This window comes from Otolemur garnettii, unplaced genomic scaffold (assembly GCF_000181295.1).
Source record: "Otolemur garnettii isolate 467f Iridium unplaced genomic scaffold, OtoGar3 scaffold00283, whole genome shotgun sequence".
Lineage (NCBI taxonomy): Eukaryota > Metazoa > Chordata > Mammalia > Primates > Galagidae > Otolemur > Otolemur garnettii.
The window spans coordinates 847,198-864,458 of NW_003852678.1; the positions used below are offsets into that span (position 1 = coordinate 847,198).

Below are 17,261 nucleotides of genomic sequence, written 5' to 3' on the forward strand. Positions count from 1 at the left end.
GCGCCCGGCCATGGCGCTTAACAATTTTCTCTTCGCGCAGTGTGCCTGCTACTTCCTGGCCTTCCTGTTCAGCTTCGTAGTGGTGGTGCCGCTGTCTGAGAATGGCCACGACTTCCGCGGCCGCTGCCTGCTCTTCGCCGAGGGCATGTGGCTGAGCGCCAACCTGACGGTGCAGGAGCGCGAGCGCTTCACCGTGCAGGCGTGGGGCCCGCCGGCCGCCTGCCGCTTCGGCCTGCTCGCCAGCCTCCTGTCGCTGCTGCTGGCCGCCGCGCACGCCTGGCGCACGCTATTCTTCCTCTGCAAGGGACACGAGGGGTAAGTGGGGGCCTCGCGGCCGCCCTGCCCCCACAGACGCAGACCTCGCCTGGAGCGGCGCCCCTGCTGAGCCCGCAGCGCCCCGGGAGGAGGGGCATCCCTCCGTCTCCCTGAGGCCCTAGCAAAACGGCCGTTTGTCTAACGCACACCCAGGGACCATGATGATCACTGTCCTAGGTACAGGGCCAGTGCCTCCCCTCCCCAAGTGGGCAGCCCCTCCTGCTTCGGGAGCTGGGTCACTTTGGGGTGCAGATACCGCACCGTCATCTCCAGCAGGCCTGGGCCCTCCTTTGCTGGCTCAGCCCAGCCCACACTTGCCAGGACCGGGGACAGCTCCCAGCCCAGCTTGGTGGGGATCTGCCTCTTCTCTCCCACCAAGTGCCTGCTTACAGGGGAGCCTCCCCCAATCCATAAGACCCTGGAACGGGGATGGCAGAGAAAGGGGAGCCTCCCACATCCCTAGGACCCTGGGAAGGCAGATGGCTCTCTGACCTGGCTGGGGGATGCGAGAGGGAGGGTGGGAGTGCTGGCTCTGCTTTAGGGGTACCAGTGGCTACCTCATCTTCCTCCCTTCTCCTCTTCACCTGTTTCTGCTCTGGCACTGACCTGTGGCCAGTGGGCTGTGGTTTCCCTGGGCTGGTGGGGTAGGAGTGTCCTCAGCCAGTGGCCCTTAATGAGCCTCCCTCTGGAGGGCCCTCTGTGGGCCTACCCACTGCCCAGGCCAGGCCTGCTGTGCCCCAGGGCAGCCCAGGCTCCTGCAGAGGTTCTAGGAGGCATCTGTGAGACCCAGGCCCTCTTTGAACTCTGTCCCCCCAGCCTCTCCCATCCTTTCTTGGCCATTTTTTAGCAGCTTTTCACTCCCTGTAGTGGGCTGGGAGGTGAGAAGGGGCCCTGAGTAAGGTGGGCGGGCAGGAGGTGAGCGGGTAGGCATCCCACTAGCTCACCCTCTGTGAGCTCTCAGCCTGGGTCTGGCAGAAGGAGGGGCCAAAGAGAGGAGGAAGAGGGGTCGGGGGCAGGGATGCCACCCAAGTGTAGGGGTGTCCTGGGGCTGCAACAGCAGAGTTGCATGAACTGGGGGCCTAATTTACTGTTTCAGTTTTGGGACCTGGAAGTCCTGAATCAAGGTCAAAGGGTTGGCTCCCTCTGGGGCTCTGACAGAGTCCCTCGCGTCCTCTTGCGTAAGCTTTGTCGTGCCTTGTCTCGGGGCTTTGTCATTCCAACCTCTGCCTCTGCCTTCGTGTGGCCTCTTCTCACTGTTTCTCTGTACTTTCCCCTCTTCTATAAGAACACCAGTCATAGGATTTAGGGGCCGCCCTAAATCCAGGAGGATCTTGTCCCAAGATCCTGAGCTTAATTGCGCCTGCAAAGACCCTATTACCAAGCCAATCACAGGTACTGGGGGTTAGGACTTGGGCATATCTTTGGGGGGACACCATTCAACCCATCACCCTAAGGTTCTGCTTACAGGTCAGCAGGAAGCCAGGTCACCTGGGAGGCATCCAGGTACTGTGGTGCTGCGGGCCCAGCTCTGTGTTGTATGTCTGGGGCTCTGCCCAGGGTGCACTCAGGCCACCTGGGGTGGTGGCCTGCTCTTTTGCAGGCTTCCTCCCTCCTCAGGATATTTGAGACATCATCTGCACCCATCTTTCCAGACTTGTGAGCTATCCCAGTCAGGGCTGTGTATGCAGGTCACAGCAGGTGGAAGCATCTCTGATGCAGGCAGCATAGGAAGAATGGGTTGGGGACAGCTAGCATGGTGGGGCAAGTAGTGAGGGGAGAGTGGAGGGCAAGAGCTGTGTGGGGCTGAGGTCTGGTCAGTGCTCACACACATCCAGCCTCTGGGCATCCCTCAGCATTAATAGTCTAGCTGGGGTGACACAGCTGCTCTCTGCACAAGGACAGGACCCAGCATATGTGGTCAGATGAAGGGAAATTTCAGGGAGGGGACAGACCTCCAGAGGCTGGGGGACAGGGTGCGGTGAGCCCCAGAATGTGAGAGACAGGAATCTGTGTGGCACAGGGTGGCCCCTTGGCACCTGTGGGCAGCGGAGTTAGGGAGCGCAGTACTGGTGGCTCTCCTTTTGGTCAGCCCCATGAAACTGCGGCACTACTGCATTGCAAAGGTCTGGCAGGCCTGGGCCTCATGGGTCTTCCCAGCAGTGCTGTAGGCTGGAATGCAGGTGGCTCTAAGGCCCCACTATGCCCTGGCTGACCAGCAGCCCCTGTGAGGTTTAGGAAGACTTAGGTGACCTGGCAGGTCCTGGCCTGTGGGGTTAGGTTTAGGGTTGGGGGGACATTGTGGAGAGTCTCTGTGGCCTTGACCCCACCAGAGGCTGGGGCTGGCAGCTCATGCTCTCGGGGATGTGGGCTTGGTAAATGGGACATTTTGGGTCTTCGGTCATTTTGTTTCATTCTCTGAACTCCCCTGTCCAACCACCCCTCTGTCCAGCCTTTCCTGCTCCAGGGTGCACAGTGTTCTTGACCATCAGGAGTTACTGGTGAGGGCCACGTGATGCTGGGCTGCTGGCCCCTGTTGCTTGCTGCACAGTGTGGCTGGCAGACAGTTGGCTGTGACAGCCCCCAAGAGTGCTAAGGCTCCGTCCAGTTCTGGTCGAAGGCCTTGCTTATGCTTCTCTCAGACCCTCTTAGGCTGTGGACCATGGCTGGGTGGACCCAGGGCAGGCAGGAACCTCATTCATCTCTGTGCATGGGGCATGGTGCCCAGAGGTCAGCAAACCATGAAGTTGAGTAAGTGGCAGAGAGATACCTGGACTCAAGGCTTGTGGCTTCATTGTTACTTAGCCAAGAGGTCAACACTTCAAATTTCTTGTGTTAGAAAGTTCTGGATCTCCAGGGAGGCTGCGTCTGCAGAGTTCAGGCTGCTAGCCCAGCTGTGTAGAGCAGGTGCTGTGTCTCAAAGGTGGGCACTAATGGGGAGCTGCTGGCATGGACATGGCACCCAGGACCATCACGGCTGCTGGATGTCCAGCCCACAGAGGACACCACTGTCTCTTTTGAGGGTCAGCCTACACCCTAATCGCTCAAGATTGGTGTCCCCTTCAGAGGCATGAGAGGTGGTAGAGTCCTGCTTGTCCTGTTTGAGGGGCTTGTGGCTGGGCAGAGGCTACATCCAGGTGCCAGCTCCCTCCTACTATGGAGAAGAGCATGTCTGCCATGCCATGTGGGGCCCCTGACAACTTGTGCCCATGACAGTAAGAGGTTGGAGTCTAGGAGGCGACTTTTTACAGAGGGGCCACCTTGATGCTGCCTTTATAGATTGAATTGGTGGCGCCTGTTCTTGGGGGTGGCTTGCTGTCTTGGGGCAGATGGCTGGGCTGAGGTGATTGTGGGCCTGAGGCCTGGGGGGGCCCTTGAGTGTGTGGGCTGGCAGCAATTTGTGAGAGGTGTGCTGGGTCAGAGCAACCCATCTGCCTGCCCACACTGCCAGAGCCTTCACACTGCTGGGCTCCCCAGGACAGCTGTCGCCATGGAGACAGCACGTCCAGGCAGGGCACCCTGGGAGGCAGAGGAGAAAGACATTAACCCTATGTGTGCAGGACTCCCCCTTCCTGAATGCTGGCCCATCCTGTCCTGTCCTACATGAAAGAGAGGGACAATGGCCTGTGAGCTGGGGGTGGGGAGCTGCTGGGTCTGGGGGTGGCTCTGAACACATCCAGTTCTTTGAAGACCTAGGCAGGTTCTGTGGAGACAGACTAGAAATGGACAAGAGGGGCAGAATGAGGCTGTCTACGGGGTGACCCCAGCTTGGTGTCCCTTCCCTACTTCATGGGAATCTCTATGTCTTGGACACAGGAGGAGGCTCTAAAATCGTGCCCATGTCATAGGGATGCAGCTGGAACATCTGAAGTGTCCAGCTAATTGGGCTCCATCAGAGGGTACGTGTAGACCACTCGTGGGCAGGGAGTTGTGGTGGCTTCTGTGGACGCATCACCGGCCCAGCGGCCCGCTATGCCCCAGGCTTGCTGCACTAGGTCTTTGTGGGCACAGGGGGCCGTCAGGAAGACCCTGCATGAAGGGAGTGCCATGTGCCTGTCTAGAATTCAGCATAGACAGGGTGCTGCCTCCCCTGGAGAGGGAACAGATGGGACATGGGGTCATCAACCCTTGTCTAGGTTTTCCCTCTGTGCCCTGGCTAGTCCTTCACAGAGGCCCACTGTGGGGCCACTGGCTGGCATGTCAGAGAAGTCCCACAGTGACAGGCACCAGAGGAGCAGCTGCTGGGTAGGTCCTTGGGAGGCCTACAGGAGGGCTGTCCAGCGGTGGAGGGGACATGTCCTGGGGAGAACTAGAAGCCCTAAGTCCACTGCTGACCATTGGGCTAACTTTTGTGCCAAGCGCAGGGTTGCTCTGTCAGACCAACCCAGGGTACAGGGTCACTGCCTGTCCCCGTGGGTTAGCACTGGGGCAAGGACGGAGAAGGGGGAGATACTGTCACATCGACTCCCTGAGTGATGAAGCAGGCAGCCTCAGAGTTGGCTCAGCACAGCTGCTCACACAGGGGAGGGGCCATGCAGACCAGTTCTGTCCAGGCAGCATTCACTGCCTGTGTATTCAAAGAACTTCGGATCATGGAGCCAGGGCTTGTAGCTTATCTGCGATCACAGTGCTTGTGCCCCTGCTGCCCTTGGGTGTGGTGCGGGGGTGAAGGCTTATGGGCCTAAGAGCATCCCTGCGTCCTCTCCCTCGTCAGGGGCTCCTCAGTCACGGGTTCCAGCCCTTCCGTTTTGGAGGGTGGCTCTGCCATCTGCTTATTGGCCACATGGCCTTGGCTGGGATGGGGAGGGGCTGAAGCCCATGGAGGAATGTCTCTGAGGGTCCCTGGGTTGTAAAGCGGTCTGGAGACACCTGCTGTGAAGGGCTCCAGCGGTGTGGGTTTCTCATGGGCACTCGGGTGGTGCCACCTGGGGCTTCGCTCCTGTCTCTGTGCCGCACAGGGCTGGGCACACCTTGATGCTGCCATTATAGATCGAATCAGTGGCACCTGTGCTGGGGGGTGGGTGCTGAGGAAGTATTTGCAGAGTCGAGGAATGACAAATGCCATTGCTGTCTGGTCAAGAGTTACCGCAGGTCGGGTGATAGTAATTTTGATGTTCTACTGGCCGAGATTCTGGTGGAGCCCTTCTTTATCACGTGATTCCTCCAAGTGCTTTTTATTGATCAGCCCCTTGGATTTGATGCATCCACAGTACCCATGTCAGGTCAGGGGGACGTGACCCTCTCTTGATTGCCTGCTCTGTATTACTGTCCTGCAATGAGGGGTCCCCTCTGGGGCCCCATGGAGGGGATGAGTACTTACTGCACTCCAGCAGCCTCGGTTGCATCCAGGATGAGCTGACCTGAGGCTTATGAGACTGTGGTCATGAGGGAGCAATTCAGAGATGCTGGGCATCTGTGGGTGAGGCAAAAGTGTCCAGATGGGTCGGGGTCCTGCTCATGTGCCCCTGTCATCAGAAGAGGACACAGTGGCACCCTCTGGAAGCACACTGGAGGGCTATGGCGATGTGGACTTGGCAGAGGCTGTGGGCCCCAGGGGCGCGTAGCCCAGCTTTCAGCCAGCCCCTGCCTCTTGGCCTGGGTCACCCGACTGTTTTGGGCTCAGTCACTGCTCGGCCTTCTGCTTGTAAATGGCAAAGTCAGAGCAGCAGCATCAGGCAAGTCCCTGACGCAGGCCCGGGCTAGTCGGCGTCATTGACTGTGTGGCCTTCTGGGTGTCTCAGTCTGTTCTGGCTGCTATGATGGGCCACAACAGACTGGGGGACACAGACATTCAGACCATAGCTGCTGGCTAACGTGTGGGTGGGGGGCCTTGGTTGTGGCCTCCAGAGTGCCTCGGGCCATCAGCGTGGGTGCTGGCCTGCCTATTCACAGTGGTGGTTATGGAGATTCCAACATCTCAGGTCTTGGGGAAGGTGAGCTGGCAGCCCAGGGCCCCACACAGGTACCCAGATGCCAGCTGGGAAGCCTGGGGTCTGGGGTGCTCCTCCTGGGGGGTCCCACGTGGGGCTCCCCACAGTGACCCTTGCCTGTCCTCCCCGCCCCTCGGCCTGCTGCAGCTCCTTCTTCCACGCGTTCCTGAACCTGCTTGTCAGCGCCTTCGTGCTCTTCCTGGTCTTCATTGCCAGCACCATCGTGAGCGTGGGCTTCACCATGTGGTGCGACGCCATCACGGAGAAGGGCGCCATGCCTCGCAGGTGCAGCAGCCCCGCCCGCCCCGATGCCTCCAGGGAAGACCCCTGTGCTCCTCCCACCCTGGCAGCATGCACACGTCTGTGGTCATAGGTCCCACTGGTGCCCCCCACCTGTGTGCACCTGGTCAGCTCCTCCCCCAAGACCAGCCCCCTCAATGGCACACACTCCCTTCCCATATCTGGAAGCCCCGTGAGCCCAGTGTTGGATGGGGGTCCATGCAGTGTGGGGTCTGGGTCCCCGAAGTCTGAACAGGGCCTCGCAGCTGGAGACCTGGGGGCTATGCCCAGTGCTGCCTGCAGGAGGCAGAGCCTGGGGCCTTAGGGTCAAGGCTTTGGTCCCAGGGGCTAGGGTGGGGGTGGGGGTGGTGAAGAATGGGAGCAGAAACTTCCCATAGGGTAGGGGGGGTCTCCCTGGTGGGTTGGGGATGGAAGCCTCTGGGCCAGGGTGGCTGTCTGGGCTTTGCACAGGGGCATCCTCTGGCGTTTGGGGGGGGGGGTCCAGAGTGGAGCACGGTGAATGTCCATCCCCTGAGTGGGGTGCCTGCTGCCCATCCCCAGGCCGAGACCCTAGAAGGCAAGGCCCCGGGAGTCCCAGAGGCCAGGAATTCTCTGAGCACACTCAGACCTGGAGCCCCAGGGTTGGCAGAGGCCAAGGGGCCTTTGCTTTGGGATCTGCCTGCACTAGCCACCTGCTTACTTCATGTGCTGGCAGCCTCCACAGCAGACGCTCAGTTTCTTACCCTCAGGGACACTGCTTCCAGCCTCTACTCTCTGCAGCTGCCTTTGCTGCCCCACAGCATGAGCAGAGCCACTGTGTGTGTTGGTGGGACACCACCTGTCCCAACCTGGACAAGGAGATGTGTCTGCCCTGTGTCTGAGACTAGAGCCCTCAGCAGAGCTGTGGCAGTGCAGCTGGTAGCATCCAGGAGAGCAGAGGCTGGAGCTGCTGTCCTCTACCCGGCAGGGCCAGGTTGGGGTCCACAGGTTCCCTCCCTAAGCCTGTCCTACTATACACTGAGGCCTCAAGGCTGCCTCCAGGGGTCCCTGTACTCCCTTCTGCCCCTTGCCATGTGAGGGTGATGCACATTGCACCCTGGCCAGCTGCTTGGCCATGTCCCACCCTCCACCCCTACATCTCACCCTTTCAGTTGTGAAGAGCTGCAGGATGTTGACCTGGAGCTGAATGTGGACAACTCTGCCTTCTACGACCAGTTTGCAGTTGCCCAGGTAGATGGATGCTGGAAACCAGGTTGTCCTCTAGTGTCTGGATGGAGGCGGGGAGGGGAGCAGCCTGCCAATCTGGAGGACACTCCCTGCCCTGCCCTGTACAAGCTGTGGCTCTGGGGGGGCCTATCTGCTGAAATGCATGTCTGGATGCACCAGCAGCCAGTGAGGGCCCAGGACTGGGCCTGACCCTGGCCCTCAAAATCTGCATTAGTCCCCTGGGTGGGAAGGACACTGACGTGGGGGTCAAGTGGGAGGCAGCTGAGTCCAGATCCCCAGCTCCTCTGCACCCGGCAAGGCCCACTGGTTCTGAGGTCACTTTGTAGACCCCAGACTGGCCTCTGTTGGCCCCAGTTGGTCGTGGCTGGCTTGAGGACTCTTACCACGTCTGGGAGCCCCATGGAGTGCTAGATGTGGGAGGCTTTTTGCTGAGCTGAAAAGGCAAAAGACACCCTCACACACACCCTGTGGAAGATGCCTCAGAGCTAAGCTGTGCCTGTGGGGCTCAGGTCCCAATGTGGTCTGCCCACACATGAGCTCATGGTGGGTCAGCCTAATGTGCTCCAGCCTGGTTCTGACTAAATTGGTTCAACTGTCCCAGGGACTGGGGGTCTGACTATGAGCAGGCCCTCTGGGGAGTGCAGGCTGGGCCTTGGTTCTGAGAGGCCCAGGTGCTGAGATGCAGTGATCACTGTGCGGAGGGGACCTGGAGCTTGGGTCCTCCCCTGAGGGAGGCTCCCCATCCCCTGTGTGTCCTGCCCTTTCCCTACAGCACCTGGGGCCAGTGGGACATGCACAGTGCATAGTGCCCTGTGGCCCCCTGACCCTGTGTCCCTTCTGTGCAGTTTGGCCTCTGGGCCGCCTGGCTGGCGTGGCTGGCTATCACCACCCTGGCCTTCCTGAAGGTCTACCACAACTACCGCCAGGAGGATCTGCTGGACAGCCTAGTCCATGAGAAGGAGCTGCTGCTGGCCCGGCCATCCTCACGTTCCTCCTTCCAGGAAGAGAAGAGCGCTGTCATTTAGGCACTGTGAGGCTGGGGAGCCAGCCCCAGACCCCTGCTGCACCCAGAGCCATAGGCCTGTCCTGGGTAGCAGCTGGGGCTCTGCCTGGACCCCCACCTGGCTATGCGCATTCTTGCATGTGTCCCCTCATGCCTGACTGGGGGTGCCAGCTCCCCAACGAGAGTGGTACAGAGAGGCCACAGGGCCTCAGGCAATGCCATTCACCTGTCCCAGTGGGACCTGGCCCTTGGGCCTGGGCAAAGGGTGCCCTACTAGTCTTTCAGACCCTTCTGGCCACTAGCTTTCTGAGAAGCTGCTGCTCTGGGCCCTGGACCCAAGCAATCGCCATGGAAGCTTGCCCAGGAGGTGGCCAGATGCCCCTCCCATTACCTGCTCTTGACCTGTGTATGGGATGTGGATTCTGCATGAAAACACATTCCGTGATCTGGGACACAGACCTGAGTGTGGGAAGGAGCTCCTGGCACCTCCAGCCTTCTGGCTTCAGGACCCCTCCTGGGCTGGGTAGGTGGCCAGGCCTCATCTCAGCATTGAAAATGCAGGGACAGTGGTGTCTGTCTGGAATTGGATGGTGGCTGCATAGACAGATGCCCCTTCAGTGGTCCCGTCTGTTCTCTTCCACAGGACTGGGGAGCATGGCGCACATGGCTCAGAGAGGCCTCCATGGCCCAGTAAATCAGTCTCACCTCGTGTGGGCCACCCCTGCAGCAGCGCCAGCTCCACAGTGTGGGGGCATCATTTTTAGGGGGTGAAAGGCACACACACCGCACATGGAGGACGGAGCCAGGTGGCATGTGTCTGTGTGCATGGGAGGATTCTGTGAGCACGTGTGTGTGTATGTATTTTCGATGTAAGTGCGCATGTGGGTATGAATGTGTGAGAATGAATGTGCATGTGAGGGGAAGTGAACACAGCATGCACCAGCGTGTACATCTGTGCATGCATGTGAGTGTGGGTGTGAAAGTAGATGTGTGTGCCTGAGGATATGGATGTATGTGCAGACGTGTGTCTGTGAATGTGTTTGTGAACATGTGTGAGTGTGGACGTGTGTGGGAGAGTGTGCAGTGTGTGAATGTGAGCATGTATGTGGGTGTGTGTGTTGATGAGCGTGTGAACATGAGTGTGTGTGTGGGTGGGAAGGTGTGGTACAGATGGGGCAGTGAGGGCATTGTGTCGTGAGTAGCCCCTCCGTGCCTCCTGTGGTCTCAGGGGTGTCTGTGTCCAGCCCCTTTGCATCTTGGGCGCCTGCAGCACTGAGATCCTCGGTGCAGTGGGAGGAGGAGCTGGGAGGGCTGGAACCTGGCACATGGCTGCCCAGGCCTGGGGCTCAGTGAGCCACTGCAATTCCCTCAGCCCTGTGGTGCTGGCCAGTCCCACTGCTACCACCCACCTCCAGGGGAAGGAGAGCCCTCTGTCCATGTCAGTGACTTGTGCCCCCAGAAGCCTGGGCCAGGGCCTGGAATGAGGGTCTTGCTGGAGGTGGCAGCCTGAGCCTTAGGAGCGAGGCTGCAGGTGACTTGCCAGTTGTTGAGGGAGGAGCCAGCCCTGGCCAAGCCCAGGTGGGCCGAGGCGCCTATGTCCCAGAATGTCTGGCCTAGGGCACAGCTGAGTCCCAGCTGGGCAGCCAGGTCCTCTGGGGAAGGTGCTTTGACAGAGAGAGGCCCCCAGAGCTGGGCTCCCTGGCCCCTCAGGCCAGCCCTGACCCACTAGTCCTAGGGATGCCTGAGTGATCCTCCTCTGCTTCCCCAGCCCTTGCCTCACCTGCCTGGGACTCTGATTTTACCACTGGTGTCTTGGATCATGAAGGAGGGGCAGGGGCAGGTGCCAGCTTCTGAACCCAAAGTTCTGCCCTTGGTGGGGTCTGCCCTTGGCTGCTGCCTCTGCCTCTGCCTCTGCTGGAACCCCAGAAGCTGGTCTGGGTGGCCCTGTGGTCAGGACTGGCAGAGGCCCATGTCTGCCTATAGCAGCCCTCCTGGGGCTGGACCTGGCACCCACTGCCACTACTGGGGGCTCCAGGAAAGGGCTGTCGGGCCAAGGAGTATTGGGCAGGGACAGGCCTGGCTATGGGTGGGGCTTTGTCACTCTGAGACTATGGCCAGGGCCTCCTGAACGGGGCCAGTGCAGGACCTTCCTGGACTCCGCTGCTGCTCCCTGGCTGCCCAATTGTGGGTGTCCTTATTCTAGCTTTATCTAGCTAAACTGTAAGACTTACTGTCACATAAGCCCATTTCTCAAAGTCAGAATAAAAACCGAAGCCCTAGGCTTTAATCCAGGTGTGGAGGAATCTGTTCCTTCACTTGCCTCTGCCTCCCTGTCTGTCCACTTTTGAGGGCCCAGCTTGGCTGCTTTTTTCGTGGGAAAACAGTTGTCAAAGGCTTTTGCAGGTAGGGGCATCTGTGAGCAGCATTCGTTCAGAGCTGACAGAGTCCTGGCACTGTGGGACTCACAGAGCCTTGTGGGCTTCCATTGCCCCTGCAATGGCCATGGCCCCAGCCGGTGCCAGGTTTGGAAGGGCTCCCTACACCTGTGACCCAGCCTCTTGTAGCCTGTTTCTCCACCTGGAACACAGAGCAATGCAGGGGTGGGACAAGGTGGGACGGGATCTGGGGAGGCTGGTCCAGGGGAGGAGTGGCAGCCGTGGGGAGGATGTGATGCAGGAGGGTCCCCAAGGGCCGACGCTATCTCATGGAACCTCCACTGGAAGCAGAGCCTCTTTGGCTGCCCCTGCCCTGGGCTCCCCAAGTCCTGAAGCTGGAAGAGACCCCTGAGGCCAGGGAGCCAAGGAGGGGGAGATGTGTCCAGACTGCAGGACCTGCCCGCCAGGCCTGCCCGAGGCACCCACTGCCAGGAACTGACTGAGGACACGTTTCAGACGTGGAAGTGAGCGGCAACACACTGGTCCCACTTCTTGTTTTTGGAAACATGCCAAGACTGAATGTGTTTATGTGAGCTTTAATAGCATGTCTCCCCCATGTAATTGGGGGACTGGAGATCACCACCAGGGCAGCAGGTCACTGGGGGCTGCGCCTTTGAGAACAAGGCCGGCCCCCTGAACACTCACCTGATGACCGTCCCAGTGATTCCCAGGTTCTCCCCATGTTGTCTGACCTTGGGCCTCCCTGTTTTGTCCACTCCTTCCCCTCACTCAGGGTCTGGAGGGGCCTGGAGTTTCTCACCACAGGGCCCCTCACCCCTGTAATTGGGAACCAGAGCCACATCCACAAACAGTCACCAGGACCCAAAGACTCCCAGCTGGGAGGTGGCTGCATCCCAGCTAGTGGAGTGAGTTCCGAAGTTCTGGGGGGGATCCTCACACTTCACTGTCCCCTGAGGCTCCTGGGGTGAGTGGAGGTTAGACATGAGCTCAGAGGACAGCACCAGCACCAGCCCCAGCTAGGAGCCCCACATGGCTCACAGGAAGAAGTGCCCCATTGACAACCAGACCCTTCTCCCTCAGTAGGGCATTGGGGCCTGGAGGTGCAGACTCAAAGCAGTCCCATAGACCCAGGCAGCATGTCTCTGTCCTTGGGAGCTGTACACAGTGACATCTGGGTCAGGCCCTTGAAGCAGTGAGAGTCCCTTCTGTGGTGAGGGAGGGGTCTCTGGGAAACCTCATGGTTCCCACGTATAGACCAGAGGGGTTGTGCTGGCTGGTGTGGGTGGGGGCTCAGCCCACTTCCTGGTCCTCCACAGCAGCAGTGCCCAGTCCCTGGACTGCCAGTGGTGGGGGCTCTCCTGGGTGGCTATCAGCACCGTCAGAGCTGTAGGAGGCAGCGCCAACAGGTGAGGGCCGCATGCTGCAGGCGTGGGAGCAGAATGAGGAGCCAGGCCTGGAGGTCCTCCAGGGCCATTGCCATGGGCTTGGCCTGGCTGCAGTATAGGCCCAGAGCCACGGTGAGCAGGATGCACACAGATAGCTGCAGGAGCAGGGAGCCACAGGGTGCAGGCCTGCCGGGTGCTGGGGCAGAGGGCACAGTGAGGTCAGCCGTGGGCAGGAATGGGGAGACCAGGCTGCCCGACTACTGCCTCAGGCTTGAGTGCCTCCCTGGCGAGACCAGCATGCGCCCCATGGAATAAAGACCCCACCCTGTTCCTACCAGAGGTCCCTGCGCCCTGGTGGCCTCTTTCAGCCCTTGGGGGAAGTCAGGAGAGGGCACTGGGGAGATGGGGTACCACTTCAGAACTTACCCTGGGCGGTGGCCATGGCTGTGGTATCCCTGCCGGCGATGTCTGGGAAGGAGATTGCAAGTGGGCTGGGAGCACAATGCCTCAGGCTGCCACTCACATCACCCCACCTGCCCAAGGGACCCTCAGATGGTGAGGTGGGTGCAGCTGCCTGTCCTGCAGGCCCCAGGCTCGGGCAGGCCTGGCCCTCTAAGGACAGTGGGCTGTGCTTGTCTCACGACCTGACTCTACGTGACTCCTGGCCCTGGTCCTGGAGCTGCCTGTGGAGGCGGGGTAGGTGACCTGGCCCTCCAGGTGTGTGGTGTCCTGGGTGCCCTTGCCCTGGCTGCTCGCCATGGTGCCCTCTTACAGTGGATGGCCTCCTCCGGGGGCTCTCGGAACCTCACGCGCCTCGCAGTCCTCTGTGGCTGGGCTCCTGGGCTTTGGCGCTGTGGTGGGTGTCTCAGGATGGAGTGGGGGCACTTCCTGTCACCCTCCTGGGGGGGGTGGAAAGCAAGCCATGAGCGCTCTGTGGGGGGGATTAGGAAGGGGCCTGGACAGTGTCAAGCAGTCAGTGTGAGTGACCTGCAGGCCTGTGTCTCAGCCAGGCTCTGTCCCCTACCCAGTGGGGTCCATGATTGTGGCTGTTTGGTGATAATGACACAGTAGTGCTGCCATTGACCGTTCCCTGTATTTCTCGGGAGTCAGGGGCTCTGCCCTGGTGCCCAGGCCCAGGGGGGCTGGAGACCATCTCAGGGCCTGTGCCACATGCCGGCTTGTAGACCATGCACTGGACCTCTGCCAGCCCCATGGTCAGGTGACAGCCAGAGCTTGGATGGGCTGCTGGTAGTTCAGACTCAGCCTTGTGGGCCCCGGCAGCATGTCTCTGGGGAGCTCACAGTCCCCTCTCCTCCCACCTGGCTGCTCCACTGCCCTGTCCCAGATGCCTAGTCCAGGGATCACTACACAGGGACCTTGAGATGTGTGGACATGTGCAGGGAGCTGTGGTGGGGGAATGGCCCTGGTTAAGGGGACAGTTTCCCGCTGCACATGGTGGGGGCTGGGGCTAAACATGATGCCCTCTGCTGGGACACCTGTGCATGTGGCCCCTCCTGCTCAGAACCTCCCTGCCCCAGGTGACAGCCCTTGTGCTTCCTCTCCTGGTTTGTCCTCCCTCTGGTCCATCATCCTTCTGGCCCATCCTCCCTCTGACCTGTACTCCCTCTGGCCTATCCTCCCTCTGGTCCATCCTCCCTGTGGTCCATCCTCCCTCTGACCTGTCCTCCCTCTGGCCCTTCCTCCCTCTGGTCCGTCCTCCCTTTGGCCTATCCTCCCTCTGGTCCGTCCTCCCTGTGGTCCATCCTCCCTCCGGCCTGTCCTCCCTCTGGCCAGTCCTCCCTCTGACCAGTCCTCCCTCTGGCCTGTCCTCCCTCTGGTCTATCCTCCCTCTGGTCCGTCCTCCCTCTGGTCCATCCTCCCTCTGGCCTGTCCTCCCTCTGGCCGGTCCTTCCTCTGGCCTGGCCAGCCTCTGGCCTGACATGCTATTCCCCTCCTTGGATGCAGCCTGCCACTGTGCACAGGGCTTTTTCTCCTTCGGCACCTTAGATCACACTGGGCCCCCCACCAGGCCAAGCCCTTCTAGGTGCTCTTGAGTGCACCTTGCTCCCCATGCCCCCAGCCTGAGGTCTTGGGTGGAGGACTGTTCAGGGCAAGGGAAGGGGCTTTTCCTCCTTGGATCCCAGTCTCTGCCCACCCAGCAGGCACCTGGCCCTCAGAACCACACTTTGGGGCCCTGACTCACCCTCTCTGCCCTGGATATCTGTGAGACCCCAGCTGCCGCCTCATTCTTCCTGGCCTGACGTCGTGTCTCTGGCCAGGAGCTGGGGCTCAAAGCTCTCGCTGCTGTCCTCATTCACTGGAACATGGTCCTAAGGTGAGCAAAGACAGTGTTTATTGCACAAGCTGCACAGGTAGGAATAAAAAGGAAAGAAGCCGATTCCTTTCGGGAAGCCAGGCTGGTCCCCAGGCCTGGACCACCTCTCTGAAAGCCTGAGGTTCTCCTTCCTAGTGCTCCCAGCATAGATAAACCTGATCCTGGATCCTGCAAGGACCTGTCCTCTGCTTCCTCTGCCATAATTGTCAGCTTCAATGCCTGCATAATGTTCTACCAGATGTCCAGTGATTTGCAGCGACCCTCCATTAGCAGGTCTTCAGGACGTTTGTTTTATTTTGTCATTTTGTCATGTCACTTATTTTTGTTTTGTCACTTACAAGTTTTTGAGCTGCAATGAACATCTCTGCTTTGCCTCTTTTTGGCAGGCAGGAGGCTCCAGGGTATGACATGACCCAGCTGGGCCCTGAGAAAGTCCTGGTGGGAGGTTGCACCTACCTTGCTGGGCTCCTGCTGGTGGGCACTGCTGGGTCCTGGGGCATACCCTGGCACTACCCAGACTTCCCATCTCTTTCGCTGCTCTCTCTCTCCATGTGATTCTGTGGCTCCATCTCTGACTGCCTCTGTCTCTATCTGATCTGTCTGTCCCTCTGATCCTGTCTCTCCATCCTTATGTCTATCTGGCTGTGTCTGTCTCCCTCCCTTGTCTCTCTGAGCCTGTCCTTCCCCCAGGTGCATCTCTTTCCCAGCCTTGGCAGGGCCCAGGGGTTTCTGGGGCTCCACTCCCTGTTGAGCTGGAAGGGTGGGTGCTGAGCATCAGTCCTGCAAAGGCTGGGAGTGAGGAGCCCACCACTCTCATTGCAAGCCAGAGAGGGCCACTACGAGGTTAGCATTGGGGGCTGCCACCAGGCCAGGTCCCCTTGGCCTCCTCCCAGCTGGATGGGAGGTTGGGTGGGCAGCCACTTGTGCCCCTTTGACCCTCAGGTTCTCCCAGGAGCCCCTGGTCTGAGGTCCTTGGAGGGTATCGCTGCCCCTTGGTGTGTATCACATGCTTGCGTCTCACAAGGAGCTTCCCTGCCCCCATGGGTCCTTGAGTGAGGGGCCCGCCCTCTGCACAGCACAGTGCCCTCAGGTTCCCCCAAAGTAGCCATGTCTCGAGGGGTGCAGGGGGGGCCTGTGAGGTGGAACCAGTTTGAGTGCGGGTGGCAGTGACCCCAGGGGCCGCCATGCAGTTTTCCTCCCGGGAGGTGACCGAGTGGCCACGCTGTGTCCCTGGGCAGGCATAAATGTTGTGGATGAGCAGGGCACCCATTAACGACATCTGCGCAGACGACATCTGGTGGGCTCAGTTGTTTCAACAAGGAATAGTCCTTTCCAGCCTCAGCATCAGTACTTCATTGCAAACAGGGCTGTGGTGGCCAGTGAGCCCGAGGCGGGGGCAGCAGGGTGGGGGCTGGTCTCGGAGATGGATATTAGTTCTCACAGAGGGGCCTTCAGCAGGGTGTGCTCCCAGGCCTGACCCTGTGACCCTGGGTCCAAAATTACCTGGAACATGGACCCAGTGTGACTTCTGGGCAGGGTGACCTTGGCCAGCTGTCCACAGCAGCATTGGGGCCAGAGAGACTCAGTTTCTACCCTGGGTATGGTGAGAATTCTGCCACAGCTCAGCAAGATGAGTGGACTAGAGGGCCAGTGGCCTCTGGGACGTGGGGCCTGGCTCTCCTGGCCCAGGTAAAGGGAGGAAGCAGCCAGGGTGAGTGTGCTCAGGGCCCCAGCTCCTCCAGGGACAGGCCCACAGTCGCTGCCAGGTCTAGGCCCGGCTCTACCACTCAGGAGACAGCTGGCCTAGAGAGGCTTGGGCTGACCTGGGCCATTGGGGACATGGGGCTGGATGCAGCCTCCCAACCTCTACTGGCCCCTCCAGCAGCCCCTGCTGTTTAGCCCAGGTCTGAAGTCTGTTCCAGGGACTGTGGGACAAGTGTGGTGTATGAGCATGTGTATGTGCCTACAAGTGTGTACCTGTGTGTCTCTGTGCACGCAGGTGACTGCTGTGAGTGTGTAAGGGTTGAGAGTGGCCACTAGTGCATTTGAGTGTACTTGCCAGTGCATGTGAGGACTGGGTGTGTATCTGTACATGTGTGTGAGAGCCTGTACCTGGGGATTTATCTGTACATGCATGTATGTGTGTGTGTGTGTGTATGAGAGAGAGAGAGACTGTATCTAGGTGTGTATCTGTACATGCATGTGTGTGAGCCTGTATCTGGGCATGAATCTGTACATGCATGTATGTGTGTGTGAGCCTATATCTGGGTATGTATCTATACATGTGTATAGCCTGTGTGCACATGTGTGCAGCGTGTTTGTGTGGGGCCTGGCTGTGACATCAGCCTCTGCAGCTGGGCAGCATAACTTGATTTGGGTGCAGGCCCCAGAGTA

General features: G+C 59.7%; 2 protein-coding genes across 2 annotated transcripts; one reads left to right on the top strand and one right to left on the bottom strand.

Moving 5' to 3' along the window:
* Window positions 1-10: 10 nt before the first annotated feature.
* On the top strand, window positions 11-8,773 carry TMEM179 (transmembrane protein 179). The gene is made up of 4 exons (XM_003803183.1): window positions 11-315; window positions 6,390-6,527; window positions 7,673-7,751; window positions 8,594-8,773. The coding sequence occupies exons 1-4, from the start codon at window positions 11-13 to the stop codon at window positions 8,771-8,773; spliced, it is 702 nt and encodes a 233-aa protein (XP_003803231.1).
* Window positions 8,774-12,525: 3,752 nt separating this feature from the next.
* Window positions 12,526-14,846, bottom strand: CUNH14orf180 (chromosome unknown C14orf180 homolog). Its single transcript, XM_003803184.1, has 4 exons — window positions 14,736-14,846; window positions 13,305-13,431; window positions 12,959-13,000; window positions 12,526-12,728 (listed from the first exon to the last, which is right to left on the bottom strand). Exons 1-4 carry the CDS (start codon window positions 14,844-14,846, stop codon window positions 12,526-12,528), a joined length of 483 nt encoding a protein of 160 aa, XP_003803232.1.
* Between the last annotated feature and the right edge of the window lie 2,415 nt (window positions 14,847-17,261).

Excerpts from the sequence above, each read along its gene's own strand:
- TMEM179 (XM_003803183.1), top strand. The coding sequence starts at position 11 with ATGGCGCTTAACAATTTTCTCTTCGCGCAGTGTGCCTGCTACTTCCTG. Across the intron at positions 316-6,389 it reads CTCTGCAAGGGACACGAGGG|CTCCTTCTTCCACGCGTTCC; the intron begins GTAAGTGGGGGC and ends GGCCTGCTGCAG. Across the intron at positions 7,752-8,593 it reads ACCAGTTTGCAGTTGCCCAG|TTTGGCCTCTGGGCCGCCTG; the intron begins GTAGATGGATGC and ends CCTTCTGTGCAG.
- CUNH14orf180 (XM_003803184.1), bottom strand. The coding sequence starts at position 14,846 with ATGAGGACAGCAGCGAGAGCTTTGAGCCCCAGCTCCTGGCCAGAGACA. Across the intron at positions 13,432-14,735 it reads AGATATCCAGGGCAGAGAGG|GAGGGTGACAGGAAGTGCCC; the intron begins GTGAGTCAGGGC and ends CACCCCCCCCAG. Across the intron at positions 12,729-12,958 it reads AGCCATGGCCACCGCCCAGG|CACCCGGCAGGCCTGCACCC; the intron begins GTAAGTTCTGAA and ends CCTCTGCCCCAG.